Here is a 21,640-nt window from a genome sequence, read left to right as displayed (position 1 = left end):
AGCAGAGATAATGCGTAAGGAACTGACTGCAACCCCCATACCTTGTCCCCCTGTGCTGCTTGCGGGGAGGAGGTAGAGATGTCAGGAGTGGAGCTGAGCCTGGGAAGAAGGGATGGGTGGGGGAAGGTGTTTTCAGATTTGTTGTCACTTCTCATTATCCTAGTCTGTTTGAAAGGCAATAAATTCAATTAATTTCCCTAAACCAAGGACATTTAGCCCATGGCAATAACTGGTAAGTGATCTCCCTGTCCTCATCTTCATTACCAAGCTTGTCATCATATTTTTTTCCCCATCTTGTGGATGGAGGGGAAGCAACAGAGAATCTTGGAAGGCACCTGGTGACCAGTCAGGGTCAACCCACCATAAGATCCAAACAAATTCCCATTCTGTTTTCACAAAAACTTCTCAGTAATGTTGAATTGGGTCCAGATGCAGATGAAGGTAAGGAAGCATGCTATTCTTTTTAGCAGTGACATAACAAGCTGAATACTTGGGAGTGACTGTTATCAAAAGCTGGGCTTGAAGAAGTGGTAATGGCCATAGGGAGAAAAGGGAAGTCCTGGAAGTCTTGGACGTCAAGCACCGGTGCTTCTGGCTTGGGAAAGCTGGACACCGAGATTTCAGAGACAAGAGCTGGGAAGTAAGCATTGCCATCAGCAAAGATAAACAAAAAGAACAGAACATGCGAAGAAAAAAGATGATATAACTAAGAGAAGCCCTTCATTGCTTGGGCCAAAATAATCTTTGAAAAGTCTAGGAATATAGTCTCTTAAAATGAACAGGGAAGCCTAGTTCAAATTCTTAAAATACAGAAACCACAGAATACAGTTTCTTAAGTGAAGAAATATATTTTATCTGTCATAGATGACTGCACTTGTAGTCAAGAAGTTCCAGGCACTTCAAGGATGGACTGGGACTTCAGATGTAATCAGAGGGGTGAGATCTGCAAGAAAAGAAGAAACCTTAATTTAATACATTGAGTATATGGTACAGTTCTATATGTATTTCGGGATGACTTTCAGGCTGATTCCAGGCGCAAGAAATAAAGCAACAATAATTCATCCAAATATCTCTGGAAGCTGCAGCAGTACTCATCGAAGGAGGTGGGAGGGGAAACTGGACTAGCAGGGAGCTGCAGGCATGCACGGCGCTCCAGTCTGTGTCTTTCTCAGCCCCAGAAAGGGCTCCAGGGATTGCTGAGCTGGAGAGAGACGGGGGTGAGAGAGTAGAGGTCTTGGGTCAGAGGTGATCTGAAAAAGGACTGGGACATGAAGGGGAAGGATGGAAAGGCTTGTGGAGAAGTGGGAGGCATGTGTCAGGTCCTCCAGCTTTCATCAGAGGGCAATGTAACACTACCGCTGAGTTTTTAGGCACCCTGGTATCAAAACGAATATTCAAATGCAGAAGCTGGAACCTTATAAATGTGACCATATTCGATTTAATATGTAGAAATGAAGGTGAACCCATTTGTAATGGAGACTAAATGTAGTCTCTTAACAAATCTTTCAATTTCTCGACCACAATTTCACCTAGCAGCTGCAAACATTTTTGGGACCACTGGCTCCCGTATGACACAGCAGGACTGAATCTCTCCCAGGGAATTACTCCCAGTACAAAGCACTGACAGGGAAAGCACAGAGAAGCCTCAGCTGCTTTTCTTATTGCTAAAGGGGACTTGGAAGTGTTGCTGAACGCCCTACATAACCTGCGGAAAAACTGGGCCACTCTGTGTGCCAGAACTGTAGACTGCTCTGCATTTTTATTAACCAGTACATGTTCCTGTTTATACTTTCATGGGAAGCAGCTTTCCCATCTTGCAAAAGTTCTTGTCTTTTCAGAAGTTTCTCAATTCTCTGTTGGAATGAAAACAAGAAAATTGTTGGGTTGTTTTGGGTTTTCCCCCCCCCCGCCCCCCCATGAACAGCAAGAGGCAAATCCTGCCAGGAAAGTTCACAGCCTGGTTTTCACATCCCTCAGCCGTGCTGAGGGAGTTTGGATTATCACAGCATACACTCAACCATCCTCTCCTACCTGAGACAAGTGCTCTGACCTGGGTCAAGTCTGGTTTAATGTTTATTTACTTATACAAAATGTTTCCACTTTCCAGACACTGACATTTTCCAAAGGAAATTCACTTCAGAAGGGTGATAGGATTCATCTCACCCACCATTTGTCATCCATGACGGATTCCCTCGCAGCCGGTGGAGATCACAGAATCATTGAATCATTTAGCTTGGAAAAGACCTTTAAGATCATGAAGTCCAACTGTTAACCCAGGACTGCCAAGTCCACCACTGAACCATGCCTCTAAGCGCCACATCTATGTGTTTTTTGGGGATAGATGTTTTTTCACTTCCAGTGATGATGACTCAACCACCTCCCTGGACAGCCTGTTCTAATGCTTGACAACCCTTCCAGTGAAGAGATTTTTCCTGATATCCAATCTAAATGTTGGCCTATTTAGGAGCCTTGTTGACAGAGTCCCTTGGAAGACAGTTCTGAAGTGCCAAGGGGTCCAGGAAAGCTGGACATTCTTCAAGAAGGAAACCTTAAAGATGCAGGAACAGGTTGTCCCCATGTGCCAGTGACTAGATTAGCACATCAGAAGAGCAGTTCATCACAACTATAATGAAATGGGATCAACTGCTCCCTAGAGGTACCCATTGCTCTCAAATGACTCACCATGTTGTCTATAACATTCATTTTTGACCACCTAACATGAAGTAAGATGGACACAGCCATCTGACACGTGGCTGCACAGGCAGTGGCCTGCTCAGTGGGTACCTGCCTGCCAGGCTGCCCTCTGCACCAGACACCTCTTTTCCTCCTTCTTCCCTTTCCCTGCCTCCTTTGGCAGAGCAAAGCGGCTGCACGCAGTCCTGACAAATATTGCAGCCTCAGGAGAGAAGCTTTGGATCAAAACCTCCTTCTGCCAGTTTTTCAAGGTCTGAAAAGAACACCTTCATTGTCAAACCACAATTCTCTTAAGTGGGAAGGGATATAGGGGTAGTGGCAAATGGAGACATCATTAAGTAGACTGATCTTCAAGACATGGAAGTATAATCTGTCCTGAAAATCTGATTTTCAGGAACCAGAGAATCAAGGTCATTGATAGGGTTTCATATTGGGTATTCAAAAATCAGGTACCTGAAATCACTAGGCATTTAAAAAACTTGTTCCTGAAATAGATGACTCCCTAGATGTTTGCTAATCACCCTCATCTTCAGTGCTTTCCTTACAGATGGAAGAGTACGCACCTGCTCTGTTCCAGAGGGGATTCTGATAATATAATACTTTACCTTCAAAATCAGCAAAGATGAAAAGACTGTCATTTTTAAGGAATTTTTTCCAGTGCAGCTCCCTGTGGGTCAGGAACGTATTCCAGCCAACACCTGGGCTCATGTAGCAGTTGCAGAAAGAAGAAAAATTTCCAGTGATAGATGGCTTGTCCCACTGCAGGGTGTCATTTCTGCCTGTTGTGCAAAACCATAAAAGTAATTAAAGCTTACATCTAGTCAGCCCAGTAGTGTTACGTGCAGAGCAAACCTAGCCTGGTCTCTTGGCTTTCAACAGTTTTCTCCAGCTTGAGCAGACCTCGGCACCTCCATATTTCTCCCCCATGCACTCTGACTTACCATATACTAGCTGGTTTGGGTCCGTAGTGAAGCTAAGGCTGAGGGACATCCTGTGGATTACATCAGGGTCTTGATCCAAAACAGACAAGACAACTTGTCTGTGCCCAGCCGGCCATTCCAGAAGGCCATCATTTGGACTACTGCAGAGATGGAAAGTAATCCCCATGTAATTCACGTAGGATGATGAATTTCTTCCGTGAGGATACAGCTGTAAAGCAAAGGCATAGCCTTCCGAGCTGTAAAATACGGGGCTTATGATATAATCGCCTTTTGAAGTACTGTTAAAAAGAGATGTGAAGTTTCTGATGTGCCAGACATTGGTGGGGCAGTTCGTCTCTGTCAGGCTGGTGTCATCGATGGCTATCCCCCCAGCAGACTGGGCTGGATCTCCTCTGATGCCCTGAAACCCATACCGGAATTTGGTTTGGACACCAAAGGGAATGCTGGCCAATTTCCAGTGATGTTCTCCATCAGCTAAAGGGGGAAATAAATATGTGTGACAATCAAAAGTCCAGGACAAAATCCCAAATCAAGCTGTGTCTTCCTCAAGTGTCCTGTGACCTGTTTGTTTGGTGAAGGATCTGTTTATGTGGCGATTGCCTAATGCCCTGCACCCTAGCTAATCCCAGAACAGTCTTAAGGAAACTACCTCCGAGCCAAATTCTCTTCTCACGGGCACTAACTCTGGAGTTACTCAACTGAAGCAAATGAAGGTTAGATTTACACCAGACACTTGAGCAGACTTTAATACGATAAACCAAGCCAGTGTTGTCTAGCATCAAAGTTTGCCAGCAGTTCAGATATGAAAACAGTTTCACCTACCTGTAATAGTGTGCAGCTTTTCCATCTGTCTAACATTTCCAGTTCCATCATCTTTCTTAATCCAGATAACTAGCTTATCCTGTGGATTTCCATTTAACCTGTAGAAAAACTGAAGGCATTTTTCCTTCTTCCTTGGATAAAGGATGCGAGATTCCAGAAGAGCTGACTGACCAGCATGTCCAGTTTTTGTATCTAAGTGCATGAAATATCCTCTACCTGGGAAGAACAAAACACAGTGGTGTGAAAAAAGTTTTTGATCCACTCACTAATGAAATGCCAGTGCTAAACAAGCTTTAGTGCAGTTTGCACTTGCCTAAGCTAGAAGTTATTTTCAAAGTAGAAAAAAAAAAATATTTCAATAGAAAAGAATTCTCCCTAAATTGCAAATTAATATTAAAATGAAAATGCACTGAAATATGGCTTGCAAACTAGTTGATTAAATAAGGTACATATTTGGTTCCATTCTTTAGGAATTAAGTACAAACCGTACAGTGCTAGTCCTGTCAACATGTACGAATTTTAAGTGGATGCACTTGGGCAGGGATTTTTTTGGAGACAGGAAGGAAAGTATTGGAAGGATCCTGTTAGGTCAAGGTCTTCAGTCTTCTGCTTTGCCTAGAAATCATGCCCTTTTATCAACAGATCAGACATCCCTATAAAAGCAGCTGAAGACATTTTTGCCATAATTCTGCTATGGGTAAAGGATTTATTAACTCCCAGTCCAGTTACTTTGTATCAACTCACGTTACCTTAAGCTAATGTGTTTGAAATAACTATTTCCTTTATTTCCTAATTAGTCGGCAATTCTACCTGTGGGCCAGAGTGATACCTCCTCAGAGTCTTTGATCTTTGATCTTCCTGGTTACAAAGACTGAACACTTGCACTCTCTGTCTGCATCAGCCTCGCTCTGTATATTCCAATTTTAAATCAGCTTCTTGAAGGCAACCGAGCCAGTGCACCAGCTTCACCTAATAGTCTCAGTACACACACACCACACACCCCCCATAGGAAGGGTCTCTCCTGACAGCAAGGACATTTTCAACCTGCATCACACTGGGGATTTCCAAATACCCTGTGGCTGCCTCTATGGGTTTGCCCTTTTCTTGTCTGTCTGGAAGCCGACTGAGGCAAGTAGCAGGGACTGTATAGCCAACGACGATTCTGAATTGCCACCTGATGCTGCTTTGAGCTCCATGCGTTTTTGTTTTTTTTTCCCAGCCTCATGCCTGCGTTTGGATGTGCTCCCATCACCGGCCTTCTGCAGTTAGTTCCCCTACAAATACCCACTGAAGCTGCTTATTTTCCAGTAACTGCTGACCTGTTTGCCCTCAGGAAACTTCTGAAGGCTGACTACTTAAGTTTTATACATTTTTCTTCCCCCTCCTTGAAGCTGAGCAGTTAATGATCTGTCACCAGCCACGAGAGGCAGGAAGCCGCTGTCACTCCCCAGCCACACACCCTGTCACACATCCAGAGCCTTCAGTGTCAGCAAACTGCACACCCTGCAAACCATGAGCAAACAGCCCATCAAGCAACAGCCAAACGGACTTGTTCCTCTAGAAACAAGCAATTGCCAACGGTGGGACCTAAACAACCCTCCTGTTCATTTTGCTCCCTGCTCAGAGCGTCTTTCGAGGGCTGGTTTTTGCACGGTGCCTTTCACCGGGCACACATCTGCCCTCCCAAACCCTGCGTGTGATGAGAATAGGAGCATCCCCTCGCCCTGCCTGCTATGTGTCTGCTTTCCTCCTCACTGACTGACTACTAGCTACTATGAAGAAAATTAAATCTATCCCAGCTAAAACCAGCACACACAGGATCTCCAATCTGTAGGCAAACACAGCATCAGGCAGCAAACATGACCTGTTACTGCCACAAGCCATCTTTTGCTCTCTCCTTCCTGGGAGCAGGTTCCACAGAAATGACTTTCCTTTCTAGTCAGCATATTTTTTCCTCTCCCACACCATGAGATGCTTTTGTGACTAAGCACCACTTGTGTTTGGGGAAGCAGATGTGCCTAACGATGGCCACTTGAACACAGACCAGCCAGGCTCAGGCCTGTGACTTTCAAAAGAGACTTTTTTGCGTGAAGATTTTTGGACTGTCTACGTGATGCTCCTCCCCAGCGTTTAATTTTCTCCCCACTGCCGCTGAAAACAAGAGACCTTACTCAATTTCTGTGTCCTGGCAGCAATCAAAATACTGCAGAACCCAATATTTGTTCAATGTATGTTTAAATCAGTGCAGTTGGAGCCAAAGCCTCAATCAAAAAGACCCCATGCAACACTCTCCTTGGCGGAGAGGAAATCACTGCCAGTTTGCTTCTCAGATAATCCTTCAGCGTCCCTGTGTGGTCAGCTCGAACAAACTTTGAATTACCAGCAGCTACACCCTCCTGATACGGCTCTGCATCACACAGCAACCCCTCCCTCGAAGAAGTCTTCTGAGGGTGGTTTCCTCTTGCTCCATGACAGATTGCTGAAGCTCAACTTCCTATTTTGATGATCCCGGATTGGTTTCAATCTCAGAATTTGTCTATAAACAAGATTTGTGTCTTGCAATATTTGCTTATGTGCAAATTTGCTTATGTGCATCTCCTTCTGTGGAGATGCCTCAAATGAACTCCTGTACAAAGGGAAAGCGTCTTTCACCTTTAAACAAAGACTAGAAAATTACTCAAAATCCTGTCACATGCATAAAAGGAGAAGAGTTCCACCCGATGAAATTCTATAGAGTTTCACTAAAGTCACTTGTAGCAATCTGGTGGAGCTCTCTTCACTTTAATGGAGCTACCAGCAATTTACAACACCTAAGTCTCGAACTGTCATTTTCTTGACAAGATATACAATATAGGGAGAAGATTTAAAGAAGGGTTAAACATTTAAAATTAAAATTGTTATCCTTTCTATCTGAAAATTCAAGAGTCATGTTTACTATCAGGTATGCAGTGATTAACATTAACAGAAGGGTACTTCTAATGACTTGTTTACTTCTGTATATTTTCATTCTCACATCACATAAAAACACGGTAAAATCTAATGACCATCTAAAACTACACCTGGTACCTGCACAGCTTCCCACCAAAGTATGGTCTTCTTCTCCTGGTCTGCCCAATGTGTGTTCCCAGTTAGCACCGTCTTGTCTGCTTTGCACCATCCCACAGATACTGAGGAATTCAAAGGAGCACTGGTCCAGGAAGGTGAGGCTTGAAGCTGCCAGGAGTGGATTACCATGTTTTACCACATCCATCGACATCAAATAAGTCTCTCACCATTAATCCCATCCCAGAATGTTTACATACAGCATTTAACACCAGGAAATACATTCTTAATGCAACTGAAGACTATGAAGGCTTTCACATCGACATCTCCATTACCACACATAAATGATGTTTCCTCCTGAAAGAAACATCTTATCCTTCTCCCATTCTCGGCGGAATACTTCCTTGTAGGAACCAGTTTGGCCCCTGCAGGCTAGTTTTCCCTTCCAGACTTCCATCATTTTCTCTAAGCCCGCCTGGGATAGGCTCTGTGGCCCATTTCACTCTTCAGGGAGTAAATCAGAAGTAGTTCTGCTGAAGCTAGGGGAAATATTCAAGTGTGTGTTAACACAGTATGCCAGTACTGTACAGCATGTTGAGCTTTTACCTTCATAGCTCTGCCAGTGGAGCTGGAAAGCACAATTATCCCCATTTGTGCCCCTGACTCCGATTGTCTTACCTAACATCACATAGGCAGAAAAAAAAATTGAGATACTCTAATTTCAGAGACGCCAATTCCGAACCACTGTCACTTGAAGATTTTATCAGCAGCAGCAGCATGATGATCATCATCAATGAAGGAAATGGTAACTATTACAAGTAATATCATGGAAGTCCATATGAATTAAAGGTGTTAGACCTGTGATTCAATTCAAAGGTATTCTGTAAAAAAGAAATGGGGATCTGGCCACCATGGAGCTTGCTGCTGTGTAAAAAATATAGTTTCTCTTAGCACTGCAAGAGGAACCCAAGTGTGTAGCGTTCCTGTTCCTCTCATGTGACTCCATCCATGTTATAGTGAAGCTTGAGCAAGGATTTTCAAATACATGTGTGAGAAGAAGAACTTACTGCAGTTGTACATGCGATTCAGCCTCAGTAAGTCAATCCTGCTTAAATCCAGCCTCTGCCCAATGATCTCATTAAATTTAGGAATTTTTGTTGTAATAGAAGGAATGCTGCTATTGATGTTGAAAGAATATGGTCCATAGTGCAGGACTGACTCATAATCATATGGGGTATTGAGGTCATCAAGGAAACTATCATTGTGTTTGTCAAAGGCATATGCAAAACCTAGACAAAAACATACAAAACTGATTAGGTAAGACCAGAAATAAAGCTGAGCACATAACATCTTTTAAAAATGTTTTACCTGTTACTAAATGATGGTCCACTTGTTAAAATGTAAGCAGCCATTCTCAACCAAAGACATTTTAGCATTGTAAAACAGAGACATGCATCTACATCTCAATCATTTCAGACCGGCATCATACCTTCAATAATTTCATCCCACCATATCTGAACATAGTCATCGCGATCTGTCCTGGATTGCTCATGGTAAAATCCCAGGGCATGCAGGACCTCATGTTCCACTATGGCTTTATAGTCACATCTCTCTCCTATAGACACTGTCTGGCCACTCTGCAGGTCCCCCACATGAGACCAGCACCTGTAAGGCAAAGACTCAGATATTGCACCTATTTTGCATTATATCGTCTATGATTTGTATCTACATGTTAACTCAACTGCCTGATCAAGATGAAAGTACAAAAAATCAATATTTTTTAGAATTTCTCACCTGAGTTTGACAGTCTTGCCGCGATAGGTTTGCAGTGCCAGAATACAGAGCAATGTGTACCTTCAGCATCCTGCCACAGTCTGGCAATGAGTCCCTGCCCAAGATGTGACTGACCTTCTCATTTCGTTTTGCCCTCCCTGCGAGCAGTGCATGCATGTTCTGCAGCTGGCTGCAGTTCTTGTGAAGGGGGTGGTGATGGCAAATGCTATTGCTCTTCAACGCTGGGCAGCCCCAGCTCAAACAGTATAGCAAGGGTAGTAGAAGAGTATGAGCAGCACAGGGAAGTAGAGCAGGTGCCTTATAACCTCATACACTGCACTGGGTGTTGTTTATTTGTATGTTTACCAAAGTATCTAAATAAGTGGCCCTATTTTCAAAGGTACTGAGCAGCCTCCAGTGAACTCAGGCTGTATCAGCTTCCCTGGTTTGAATCCTGAATACTGATTTGAATCCTAACTTTTCATGTCTATTCAGAAACAACTCATCACTGCAGCTTCCCTGGTTTGAATCCTGAATACTGATTTGAATCCTAACTTTTCATGTCTATTCAGAAACAACTCATCACTGTGTGCTCAAAAAAAAAAAAAAAAAAAAAAAGCAAAAAGCTACCCAAAATTGCTGCACACCTGTCTTCCCACACCCCAGGGCAGATCTACACCAGATTCCTAGATGCAGACACTAGCTGGTGTCACCAGCTTCCTGATGGTCCTTCCCAGCAAGTGGGGAAATCCCATGACCTAACTTTATCAGCCAGTGTTGGCACCTGCCACTGAGTTATCTTCACTGGCACCTTCATGGTGCCTGGACAGTAACAGGCATCTGGCGTGTGAGTCACCAGACTTATTTTAGGCTTCTGTTTTAGATGATAGGGTTTGTGGCTTGGAAGAGTCACCTCCTCCCCAGCTGAGCAAAGGAACTTGTGGTGACCTGCACGATGGTAGAGGTTGTTGGCTTCAACATTTGGTCAGGAAAAACCAACCCAGCATCTGAAAGCAAGGACGAAGCTCCACGCTAATGCCAACGCACCAGTGACATACCCTGCCCAAACCAATGCCAGGAGGAAGTTTTATTCCCTGAAAGAGCACCAAGAAGGGGATTCACTTCAATAACCAGGATGCAAATGGGAATAAAATAGTCTTTTCTTACATTAAGAGCACACCACAAACAGAAAACACCATTGGTTACTCCAGTGTAATATAAACAAGCTGTGGGACAGAAATGTGGCTCAGGAGTTTATGTCCTTTGTACGAGCAAGAAAGAAAATGAATGTCTCCTCAGCTGGAAAAACTATCATATCAAACAAGGTGATACAAACTGGATTGTTAATACAAAATTACCCATCCAGCTTCTCAAACTTCAGGTAAGTCTGTTCCCCTTCATAGGGCTTGAAATCAACACAAGACTTCAGCCTGAACATGTCAAACGCCTGCAGGATAACACCTTTAGCATTCAGATCTGAAACACAGAGCAGAGGATGACAATTGCAGTTGTTCTGCTTTTATAATGTTATAAATATATATAATTCTAGATAGAAAGTATGAACAAGCATGCATTAAAAATATGAACACGTATTAAAAGTATCTGCCTGGATGAAAGAGCCAGAGGCTCTGTTAGCAGAATTCCCTGACTTTGGCAGGGACCATATGGAGAAATAACATCTTTTATTAGATAAGCTGATTGTACTGAAAAAAAAAAAAAACAACCAAAAAGGCTTTTGGGCATCCATGGCACTGCTTAGTTTTTGTTGAGTAATTTTATTGCATGTTATCATATAAGTTCAAGTATTGCAAACTTTGAGCTCAGGGCTAGTAAACACAGGAGAGATCCATACGACTTTAACACCGATTTGCTATTAGCTTGTACTCCTAACTTGTTTAAGACAACTTAAAATATTGTCTAAATTTAAATGAAAACAAGAAGGGAGAATGCTCTGAACGATTTTTCTTATATCTGCATTTCCTTTCTGCCTGTATTAAGCTGGGACTGTTAAGAAGAGATAAGGCACAAAGGGTGCAGTAGATCAACATGCATGTTCTTGAGATTAGCATTTCCTGACTTCATTATCTAGAGATCTCAGCCAGATAACACTGATACCAGTTAAACTGGCTGCTCATCAGCATCTGGCCAGTCACTGGAGCTGTTACATTGCAAACAAAGTGCTGGCCAGCAGTCACAAAGGCTTAAATGCAGCACAACTCAATAGCAAATGAAACAAAAGCAGCCCAGAGAGCTGGGCAAAACCAGGGTATATCTAATGCAATAATACAGTGCTACCATAATAAAAAGTCTTATTACCCAGGCTGTCAGCTAGGATATAGGGGATGGGGAAATTCCATCTGTAGGAGTTGTTTCTCAGAGCATTCCTCTCCAGCTGTTAATGAGATCAACATGCTTGTGTTAACATTTTAAGCCCAATCTACGCTCTTGCTAATGTTGATTTAGATCAGCAGCACATACCGGTAAGATAATATCACCCTCAAAAAGCTTCATTCCTGTTTCTGAAAGGAGATAAACAACCATTTAGGCCAGAGTAACATATCAAGCACTACAATATGTGTTTTTTCAAAGACCTTACAATCTATCAGGCTGTCTCATCAACGAACCCACCTCCCTTTAAACAGCAACTGCCCAGAAGCAAGCAAACAAATAACCACTGCCGCACTATAACATGCCAGTCCTCCATCCGCTGCTAAGGGGGATTTGGGCATGAATTATGATTTCCATAAAAATTTCATAACACCTGCCCAGAGGAGATTTTATTCTTTTTCTCAGGCTTGTATCCTGAAACAACTCTGGACTTGTGAACATTGAAGTTGATGTACGGGTGGAATGGATTTATTCAGAAGTTAGGCATCTAAATAGCCTAACTAGTTAGCTAACCTAGGCTAATCATCTGGGATTGACCACGTCATCAAAGAAGAAAGACCAGAATTCTAGAGAAGGAAGAGGTTCAGCCTGCATCAAGCTCAGGCTGAAGCAATTAAATCTATGTGCTATGTGTCTCCGATCCCCTCAGATGGATAGCTGTGTGTCCATCCAGTTGCCTAAACATAAGTGTCTGGTACCACTTGAGATGCACAAGGATGTCCAAACGATCCACATGGGCTGCTAGACACAAAGTTTGGGAGACTCCTTCCCCTTCTATAGAGGTGCTTGGAGGGGATGGATTTGAACTGGCACGAGATACCTGTGTTTTAAGCAGCTGGTCCAAACCTTCCATGCTTTAAAAACACAGCATTTGAGACTCTCATTTTATCCCCTTATTTTTTTAAGGTGCCAGATTCCCCACGCAAAGCTGAGCCCAAACCCCAGCCACTGTATTGTCCTCTAGTGTAACATTTTCATTTAATGCCCTTTCATTTAAGCACAATCGTGGCATAGACAGCTCATCTTCAGATCTTTTATTATACAAAGAACTTTATTCTCCTCACATACATATGGAGAGAAAAAAAAACAACAAACCCAAACCCAAACCAAAACACCAAAACACCTCCACGCTACACCACATTTTCTGTTCTGTCAGAAAAACCAGAGGAAACTTACATTAGAGCAGATAACAATGTCAGGAAACGGAAACTCTCTCATGGCAACGCTCTGAAACTCTGGGGCAGGGCTGAAGGTACTTAAGTTTCATATCTTGGTCATCAGTCATGTGAAACCAACCAACTCAAGATAAAGGCACAGTAATGAAGCAGAAGTTGAATTAGAGCCACTGCCAAGGTTCCTCTGGGGCATGTGTTGCAGAATAGCGCTGTGGGGAGGGATGCAGGTGCAGTCCAGGGGTTGCTGAGCCTTCCCCAGCAGCAGTTGAGTGTGTTTCCAAGATTAAGATTAAGATCTTCGGTTTCCTGCAGAACTATTCTTGTGGAAATTTCCTGGCCTTTCCATTTTTCCTTTCCAACATCAACCTTTCATGAATCTTTCTGTCTTCTGCCCTGTGCCCTGCTCTTGCCTTTCTGTCCTCTCTCACTACTACCAGACTGTAAAATGAAGGTCTTCCCTCTCTCCAAAAGCAGTTGGGGTTCACCTCACATATTTCTGAGTGCCTTGCCATTCTCACTGTATCCAGGATGCATTTGGGATTTTTTTTTCACATAGGAGGGAGCTTTCAGTTCCCTCTGGTGCCATCTCATCTGCCAGGCTTGTGGTCTTCAAAGGCTATCTCACATCTCTGTAATAATCGAACAGCCTGCTTATTTAGTGTCCAGACTTACCTGAGTTTATTTCTGGAATGTCCTTTCTAAGCTGTCCTCCATCAACATCATTAACTATCAAAAGAAGTAATACACCTAAGTTAGTGACTCAATGACACGAGTTGATATGATTATCCACTTGATGACAGATAGGCTTCTGTTAACACAAAAATATCGCATCCTTACCTCTGTCTTCAACAGAGTTTTGGATCTGAAACGTAGAAAGTACAGTTTCAAAATCACAGACAAGTGAAGTGAAATCTCACCCTGATCCCAAGCAAGAAAATAGAGGAGCAACTGGGAATACCGTAAAGGCAGAGGAGCAGGAAACCAGTGCTGTGAAACACCATATCCTCCAGGAATTCATTTCAGAAGATCATCTGCTGCTACCTGCCAGTCTAGATATAGTGTCCTGCAGGTAAATAGGCTTCAGAAGCACTGATAAGCATAAGCCATCAAAAAAGTTGAACTTTAAAAGGCAGAGCAGACTTTAATCTTAATAGATATAGCCATAAGCCAACCCAATAAGCAATCTGCCTCCCCATTTTAACCCTTGTAGCCTCGCATGTTAACCCTTGTAGCAATCAGGAGCTACCAAACTATTTAAAATTTCTGTGACTTCTTCAGAGAAAATCTCACTCTTCTGTTTTACGCACCATCCTGACCTCATCCTGACATGAGACCACCAAAGCTGATGAGTAGGAAAGTAACAACCTTTTGGAAAAAGAGGCTTGTGGTTTGCAAGCTGAATAAATCAATTTAAGAGAAGGCTTGCTTGGTGGGTTGGGTTTTTTTATTCCTGAAAACATCTTGGTAGATGCAAACAAATTTTTGTTTTCCTCTGATTCTATGGGTAAAGCATCATCTTTGATTTAAAAATAGCATTATTTTTGTAATCAACAGAAAGCCAGCCATCAAGTTCCAGCAGACCATGTTGGTTTGGGTTTCTTCAGGAGATCTCAAAGACTTTGTATCTCAGAGCAGGAGTACAGCAAGAAGTCATTTGGTCCCACTCACGTGCCCATGAAGCCATGTGCTCCCAGTGTTTTGCATGGGAATCCCACCCCAGTCTTTCCCTTTGAAGGCAAGTCATGTGGGCCAGGGTGAAGCAGGGCAGGAGAAAGACTCCTCGGTGAGAAGGCAAAAGCAGGGCTGAGCTTTGCCTCTGACTGATCAGCGGGATTTTCCTCCTGGCAGCCACATGAAGGGGTTTTGCACGCTTCTGCAGCTCTCTTGCTCCCACACACTTCCTGCACCTCCTCCTCCTCCCACCTTCCCACCACTGCTGCTACCTTTGCCTCCCCTTTGCTCACTTACCCGGCTCATGTTGCACCCCCATCCTTGGGGGAAGGACTGTCCTTGCCTGGCTGCAGAATGGGAAAGAGGAGATATTCAGTAGGCAGCTCCCTGGCCATGCTTTGCAACCTGCTGGCAGTCCATCCTCCCTGGTGAGACCCCAGGTGTTGGGCACTGCAAGAAGTGAGAGGGTTGTTATGGGACAGGAAGGGGACAGCTGCACCAGCCTGCAGTGGTGGGGGCCAGGACAGGCCACCTCGAGAGTCCAGGGTCTCTACAGGTGGCACACCCAGTACTGCTACCTGCATGGGGCATCTACGGGGATGGGAGAGGGGAGTGAAGTACCAGTGAGTGCAAAGAAGTTAGTCGACATGCCTCATCAGCATCCTTCCCCTAGAGACGTGTCCACAAACCATCCCATAAAACCATCCCATGAAATCAAGGCCAGAAGAGAGGACACAAACTGAATTCACCAACAAGCGTCTGTCAGTTCCCAGCCTGCATGTCACAGAAGCAGCAGAATGGGGGTTAGAGGGAGAGAAATTCCCAGATCAGCCTCCAGAAACACAACTTGCAGGGGAAGAAAAGCCACTAATGGCCAGCTGGCACAAGCCAGCCCGGACTTCTGGACCCAAGGGCATAGACCAAAACAAAAATAATGGATTTGCCTCCTTGCCACCCAGTCTGTAAAACTTCCACCCTCCCTAGACATGAAGCTGATAGCAAATAAGATACAGAGAAATGGGTATGCATTAAATGCTGCTTCTTACTGATAGTCCCTGCAGGCCAGCAGTGTTGTGTCCAGTGCCTATAAGGCTCCTCTTCACACACACACACACGAGGAGTCTGATCTCCATCACAGTTTGACAACTTCCTTCCTGACTTTTTGCAGGTCTAAAGGACCTGGAGATCATCTGACTTCACATTAATTCTTGCATTGTTAGCCCCAGAGAATAAGTTGCTTTCCTTAAGCAATTCTCTTTTGAGCTTCCAGACAACATCCATAGACAAGATCCATCCATAAGTGCAGTGACTGTCTCTAACATCACTTCAGTCAAGCATGACTAGATTTAAATGATCCATAATATTTTTGAATGACTGCATCCAAACCAAGCTATGACATTCATGTCTTCTAGGCAATATGAAAAATAAAGGGTGGTGAAGATCTCACTAGAACTTTTATTAAAAGCCACTGGGCTATCTGAATGGATTGCATGGGATCATGTGGTAGGCATCATGTTTTGTTGTTGAGATGAACTCTAGGCCTTCTTTGAACACATTTCAATGTGTTAATGCTATAGCAAGGTCCTTAGCAAAGAAAATGCAAAAAGGAACGTGTGATAATATTCAGAGTAGTGCTTGCATTTATGTCCCCCAGAAAACAAGTGCATCACTCTGAAGAGGGAAAATGCTGCTGGTTTATTTCTTGTAGGTAGACAGCTATTTGCTGTGATTTAAATTTTTGCTGATTACATCACAACACCGTCCAAGATCTAGTCAGTAACTGAGGTTCTGATTTGCAAGGTCCGATGTGCAAGGTCCTGTACAAACCCAAAGTCTATAGGCAGTCCACATCCTACAGAGCTTAACACACTGCTTGTTAAAAACCCACAGTTTTCAGGATCTGAAGCCATTTGGAGGTTTGAGGGTATGTCAGTGTGTCAGGAGCCCAGCATGGTCCCACCCCTAAAACTCTTCATGTTGCTAGCAGATGAGTTTTGAGCCTTGGCATGGAGGCTCATGCTTATTTTTGCCTTTTCCCTCTATATGCTTCAACTTAAACATTTAAAAGAAAGTCCTGCTTTTCCTTCAGTGCCCTTCCTCCACCATGTGGCTCTTCACTTATGATTAAGGCATTACTATTGGGAAAACTAACATGGACTTCAGTGCCCATGGAGGGTCCAAATTAACTCCAGTTTCCAGCATCTTGGTTGAATTTTGCAGCTCCTGGGCTCTCAGATGATAGAGCACAGGGACTCCCCTGACTGTGCTTCGCTAAGCGCACCCCTCTGTGTGAGCATCATTGGCAACAAAGGGACAGGAGAACCCAGACCGTGAATCCTGGCAGTGATCAAACACGGGACAGTCACTAAATCTCAACACTGTCCACTGCAGAAAAACATCTGCGTTGTTTGTGTCGCCCAGCACAGCTCTTCTGAACTGAAATTCAAATATTGAAGAGCAACACTGATGCCAGGTAAGGGAATACCCAGCACATTTACATTCCTGCACCTGCCCTACTCTGCATAGAAGCAGCACCAAAATCACCACCACCAGCAGCTCTATAAAGCTCCTGTTTCCATACATGACAGTAGGGGAACAGCAGCTGCTAACCTGCGTTAAGCACTGGTGCAACAAACTACTTTTCCAGCACAGCACTGTTACCCACCTTGGGAGGATGGAAGCTTGCTACTCTCAAGATAAACTTAATGTCACTTCACACGATGTCATGGTTCTGGTCGTCATCACACTTCAGGCATTTGCTGGCATATGGATAAATGTTTTCATTGTTTTTGTGCTTTGTATTTCTTGGGCCAAAACGAAAATCTTCAGCTCTAATGAGAAAATCGTGATGTTTCTGGGATGCTCCAGGTTTTGGCATTTGTGCGTCACATGGCTGTATTTCTTTCTTTCAATAATTTACCCCTGGTCATTTTATGTTCACCCCATACCTGAACTACTTTCAGCTCTTCAGAGCTTTTTACATTCTTCCAACATGTGGGTTTCTGCCTGGCTTTGTGTTTTTTATTGCATAAAAATCGCAAATTTCAGGCACATCTTCTTCATCTACCTGAAAGCAAAAATTGACAGGATTGTGCCATGGCTGTTGTGGGGTGCAGTGCTTTTATCCCTGTTCCTCTGCATCCTCGTCTACAACATCACTTACACAGCACCCTGTAAAAACCTCAATAATTCCACCATCCTAGCAAATACGTGGAAACTGAAAGTCAAAATGGATGAACATTATTTCCCTGTTTTTATTGTTGGTGGCTTCGGAATTGTCAGTGCATTCATGGTAGTAATCTTTTCTGCCCTTCTCCTCCTCTTTTCTCTCTGGAAACATCAACGCAAGATGCAGACAAACTCAGTGAAGAATCTCAGCATGGATGCCCATATCAAAGCAATGAAATATGTTATGTCTTTCTTCTTCCTTTACAGTATTAACTTTATATGTTTCATCTTGATAATGATTTACACCACAAGGGAGCAAGGTCCCGTGACATTTGTCATTTTAGTATTTCACTGTGCTCTTCCGGCTGTTCATTCCCTTGTTCTGATTTTCAGCAATCCCAAACTGGAAAAGGCACTGCTAAGGACTCTGCCCTGTGTGAAGTGCAAGGTTTGTATGAGGTAGAAACTGTAATAAAAGCTGGAACCCATTAAAAATGTTGATATTTTGTTATAAAAATCACATAATTTAATCTCTAATGCAACTCTCCAGACAGTGTAGATGATACAGATGTTCTATCTTCAGCAAGTTAAGAAAACTTCACTATAATGCTTTGAACTACATTATTATGCATTAAATAAATAAATATTATAATCTGATTTAGATAATTCTTTGTGTTAAATTATTGTCAGTAACAAAGTAATTTAGACCTGGTACATGGGCTAGCTGCAAAAGGGGAATAACAATACTGAAAACCTTCTAAAAATGCTTTGGCATTTGCTGATTGAAGCTACTTACTTAAACAACCTGTTTATATCTATTTTGGTTTATGTTTATTTCTGCTGTGGCTGTGTACTTTGCAACATTATGAGTTGTACCACTATCTTGTATTGATTTATAACTTATGTGTGAATATGTTGATCACTATTATTCACCAGGGGTGGTGACTGACTTGTAAACAGCAATGCAGAAATGGCCTTGGGGTGGGCAGGTGGGGTGGGGAGTCCACTTCCCATGCCAGAATGAGGTGTCCACCCTCTGCCCCACTTCATGTAAAACCATGACTTCCCCTGCTTTGTGTGACTGCTCTCCTGGTCTGCTTTTCTTTTTGTACGAGATCTGCTTTTACCAATAGATTCTGGCTTAGTAAACACTGAGGAAGGCGAGTTTTGTGCAAAGTGCAGTGGGGGATAAAGTCACGCTTTCAACTTGCAGTGACCCATGGGCGGATGCTCAGGGTGTTCGTGCCAGGTGCTGGCAGCTGGGGACCCATGGGACTCTCTGTGAAGCAAAGTCAAGGTTATCCCGTGCCAGGGAAAGTCAGTTCCAGCTGCCTGCAAAGGATCCACTGCAGAGCACAGCTCAGCCCATCAGCAATGCAGATGGCTCCTCTGGGAAAATGTATTTAGGAAAGGAAAAAACACTCCCCAGCAGTGAGGAGTGAGGGAAATTGTGAGGAACAGTCCTGCAACAAACAGGGTCAGAAAAGGAAGGGGAGGATGTGCTCTAGGTTCTGGAACAGGGATTCATCTGCAGCCTGTGGATAGGACTGTGGTGATGCAGGTTGTCCCCCCACAGCCCATGGAGGTCCACAGTGGAGCTGGTACCCACCCTGCAGCCTGTGGAGGACCCCATGCCAGAGTAGGTGCGTGTGCCCTGAAGGACTGAGGCCCATGGACAGCACACACTGGAGCAGGCGTATCCTGAAGGACGGCAGCCCATGGGAAGGACCCACGCTGCAGCAGGGGAAGAGCGTGAGCAGGAAGGAGCAGCAGAGACAAAGTGTTATGGACTGGCTGCAAGCCCCATTCCCCATCCCCCTGCGCTGCTTGGGGAGAGCGGGGAGAGGAGTTGGGAATGAACAAGTGAAGTTGAGCCTGGGGAAAAGTGGGGGTGGAGGTATGGTGCTTTAGTTTTGTCTTTGTTCCTCATCATCCTACTCTATTTTCAATAGGCAAGAAATTAAATTGATTTTCCCCAAGTCAAGTCTGTTTTGCCTGTGGTGGTCCTTGGTGAGTGATCTCCCTGCCTTTATCTCAACCCATGAGCTTTTCCATCTTATTTTTCACCCCTGTCCTGTTGAGCAGTGAGGGTGAAGGAGCATCTAGGTGGGCGGCTGGCAGCTGGCCAGGGTCAACCCACAACAGCAGATGATCTAAACACGGAATAGCTCCAGCATGAACAAAGTAGAACCTGAATGGTTCTTTTCTTGCACCACCTCAGGCCCAGAGGGATGTCTTACCTCATGCCAAGAGCCAAGAGTGCATTTTTCATGCATCTCAGCAGGTTTTGCTTCTGCTCTTGTTTTAGAACACTTACCCAGAAGCAGTGCATTTGACAGGTGTGAAGCCCAAATCTCAGAGGCCTCCTGAAGCTCTGCAGAATTCAGATATATCCAAAATGCTCTCCAGTGAGTCATCTCAGGTGTAGCAGGAGCTCTGCTGGACATGGATTCACTCTAGAAGAAGTGGCTGAGCTTTCTCTCTGCTGCATTTTTGAGAACTATCTTTAATGTATTCCTACCAGCAAAAGGCTTCTCAGATCTTCTTTTCCTCAGACAAAGGAGATGCGGTCATCTTGTAGGGCAAGAGTGTGAAAGGGTCACTAGTTTCTATGTACTTTCTACTAGAAATAAAACCAGAGGCTCAGAGAACATAAGCAGCCCCAGGATGCTAATTTGAAAAGTCAAAGTGGAAGTGAAGCAGCTTAGTTGGCAAGCTTTTTGTTTTAAAGGTTGCCTTTTCCATGGGCCAAGGAGCACTCCCTTCCCTCTTCCTCTCTGTGCACACAGAAATGAAAGGGGAAGAGGTTAACAAGAAAGTGTTTTCAAAACATTGGCTTTCACTCTTTTCTGGCTCTTCCTGCAGCAGTAAAGCAAAAAAATCGCATTCATGTTGTCCTGCTAAAAAGAAAGGGTTTGAGTCATCTGATCAAAATTAGACACTCAGAGCACGTTGCCTTTCACAGTTTGCCTTTAGCTGCAATCGCACTTTTTACATCAGATGCCAAACTCCTTTGAGTCCTACTTGCACAGTAGGAGACACTCTGTGCCATCCCATGTCCCAGTGGAGGCAGGTCTTAAACTTATCTCCTCTGGACACAGCTCCCTGCTGAAAGGCCTTTAAGGAGCGGGCACCACCACACCTCCCTTCGTTCCTGCTGTCGCTCATGAAGTTGATCCTTTAACATGATTGTCCCAAATCTCTTTCACAAAAAGGCCATGGAAGATCCATTGTACTCCCTACCTCCTACACAACATTGCCCCTCAAAACCTCACATACTGCAAGACTCAGCAGGCAAAACCATCTTGCAGATGTTGCCACACAAAAGAAAGCAGCCCCAGCAAACCACGGTGAAGACACCTTCTCTCACCTCTGTCAAACCCCTGTGGACACGATGCACAGCACAGCTGGCACTCGAGGAGGCAGGTTACAGAACAGCACAGCCCATACGCTACAGTTGCTCTCTGGAGAGATGCAACGATGTGCTCAGCCCTGGGGAAAATGTTCCTCAACCACAAGATGCTCCAGCAGCTGGCCTCAGGACTAGAAGATGGCCTGTTTAGTTTAGCGATGGGCACTCTGTCCAACGTATGCCTCCACTTGCACCATCACTAATTCAACAGACAGACCAACTGTGAATGGAGCTGAAGTTTCATACGGCTGGGGAAATGCAAATGGCAAAAGACAAAGCTAGGAGCTTGACCTGTTTCCCCAAACATAGGCATCTCCACTCATTTGAGAAGTCCTAGGGTATCTAAGACATCTGCATGGCGTTGGGAGGTACAGCACTGGAGACCTGCAGGGTCAGTCTGGGTCCTCAAGAGCATCTCCAGTGGCATTAGACACCTCTGTGTAGATGGCTGAATTCATCCCTGGAAAGCTGGAAGAGGGAGATGGATCACAGAGCTGTTGGTTATGACTGCAATGCCTGAGTGTTGGGTGGAGGACACCTGTAACCAAGGCACT

At 44.1% G+C, this 21,640-nt stretch overlaps 2 protein-coding genes across 5 annotated transcripts; one reads left to right on the top strand and one right to left on the bottom strand.

The window, feature by feature from the left end:
- Positions 1-258: 258 nt before the first annotated feature.
- LOC130151118 (meprin A subunit alpha-like) lies at positions 259-21,615 on the bottom strand. Of its 4 annotated transcripts, XM_056342857.1 has the most exons (14): positions 19,992-21,615; positions 14,804-14,956; positions 13,673-13,697; positions 13,508-13,561; positions 11,751-11,791; positions 11,589-11,664; positions 10,631-10,748; positions 8,989-9,164; positions 8,567-8,788; positions 7,524-7,670; positions 4,458-4,673; positions 3,636-4,109; positions 3,300-3,473; positions 259-943 (listed from the first exon to the last, which is right to left on the bottom strand). In XM_056342857.1, exons 2-14 carry the CDS (start codon positions 14,810-14,812, stop codon positions 900-902), a joined length of 1,776 nt encoding a protein of 591 aa, XP_056198832.1. In that variant the 5' UTR covers positions 14,813-14,956; positions 19,992-21,615; the 3' UTR covers positions 259-899. The 4 variants fall into 4 exon arrangements, with proteins under 4 accessions (XP_056198832.1, XP_056198830.1, XP_056198831.1 ...); XM_056342855.1 differs by lacking the exon at positions 259-943 and having other exon boundaries at positions 2,762-3,473; XM_056342856.1 differs by lacking the exons at positions 259-943; positions 19,992-21,615 and having other exon boundaries at positions 2,762-3,473; positions 14,804-15,659.
- On the top strand, positions 17,019-18,282 carry LOC130151121 (taste receptor type 2 member 9-like). Its single transcript, XM_056342862.1, has one exon. It carries the CDS (start codon positions 17,088-17,090, stop codon positions 18,135-18,137), a length of 1,050 nt encoding a protein of 349 aa, XP_056198837.1. The 5' UTR covers positions 17,019-17,087; the 3' UTR covers positions 18,138-18,282.
- Positions 21,616-21,640: the final 25 nt, after the last annotated feature.

The sequence above is a fragment of the Falco biarmicus genome, chromosome 6, assembly GCF_023638135.1.
Source record: "Falco biarmicus isolate bFalBia1 chromosome 6, bFalBia1.pri, whole genome shotgun sequence".
NCBI lineage: Eukaryota > Metazoa > Chordata > Aves > Falconiformes > Falconidae > Falco > Falco biarmicus.
This window is presented reverse-complemented; position numbering and strand designations above follow the sequence as displayed.

Bases quoted from the DNA above. Each gene is read 5' to 3' on its own strand.
- LOC130151118 (XM_056342855.1), bottom strand. The intron at 11,792-13,507 runs GTAAGTCTGGAC...ATCTCCTTTCAG, and splicing joins CATTCCAGAAATAAACTCAG to AAACAGGAATGAAGCTTTTT. The intron at 7,671-8,566 runs GTAAGTTCTTCT...CACTCCTGGCAG, and splicing joins GAATCGCATGTACAACTGCA to CTTCAAGCCTCACCTTCCTG.
- LOC130151121 (XM_056342862.1), top strand. From the start codon at position 17,088: ATGACAGTAGGGGAACAGCAGCTGCTAACCTGCGTTAAGCACTGGTGC.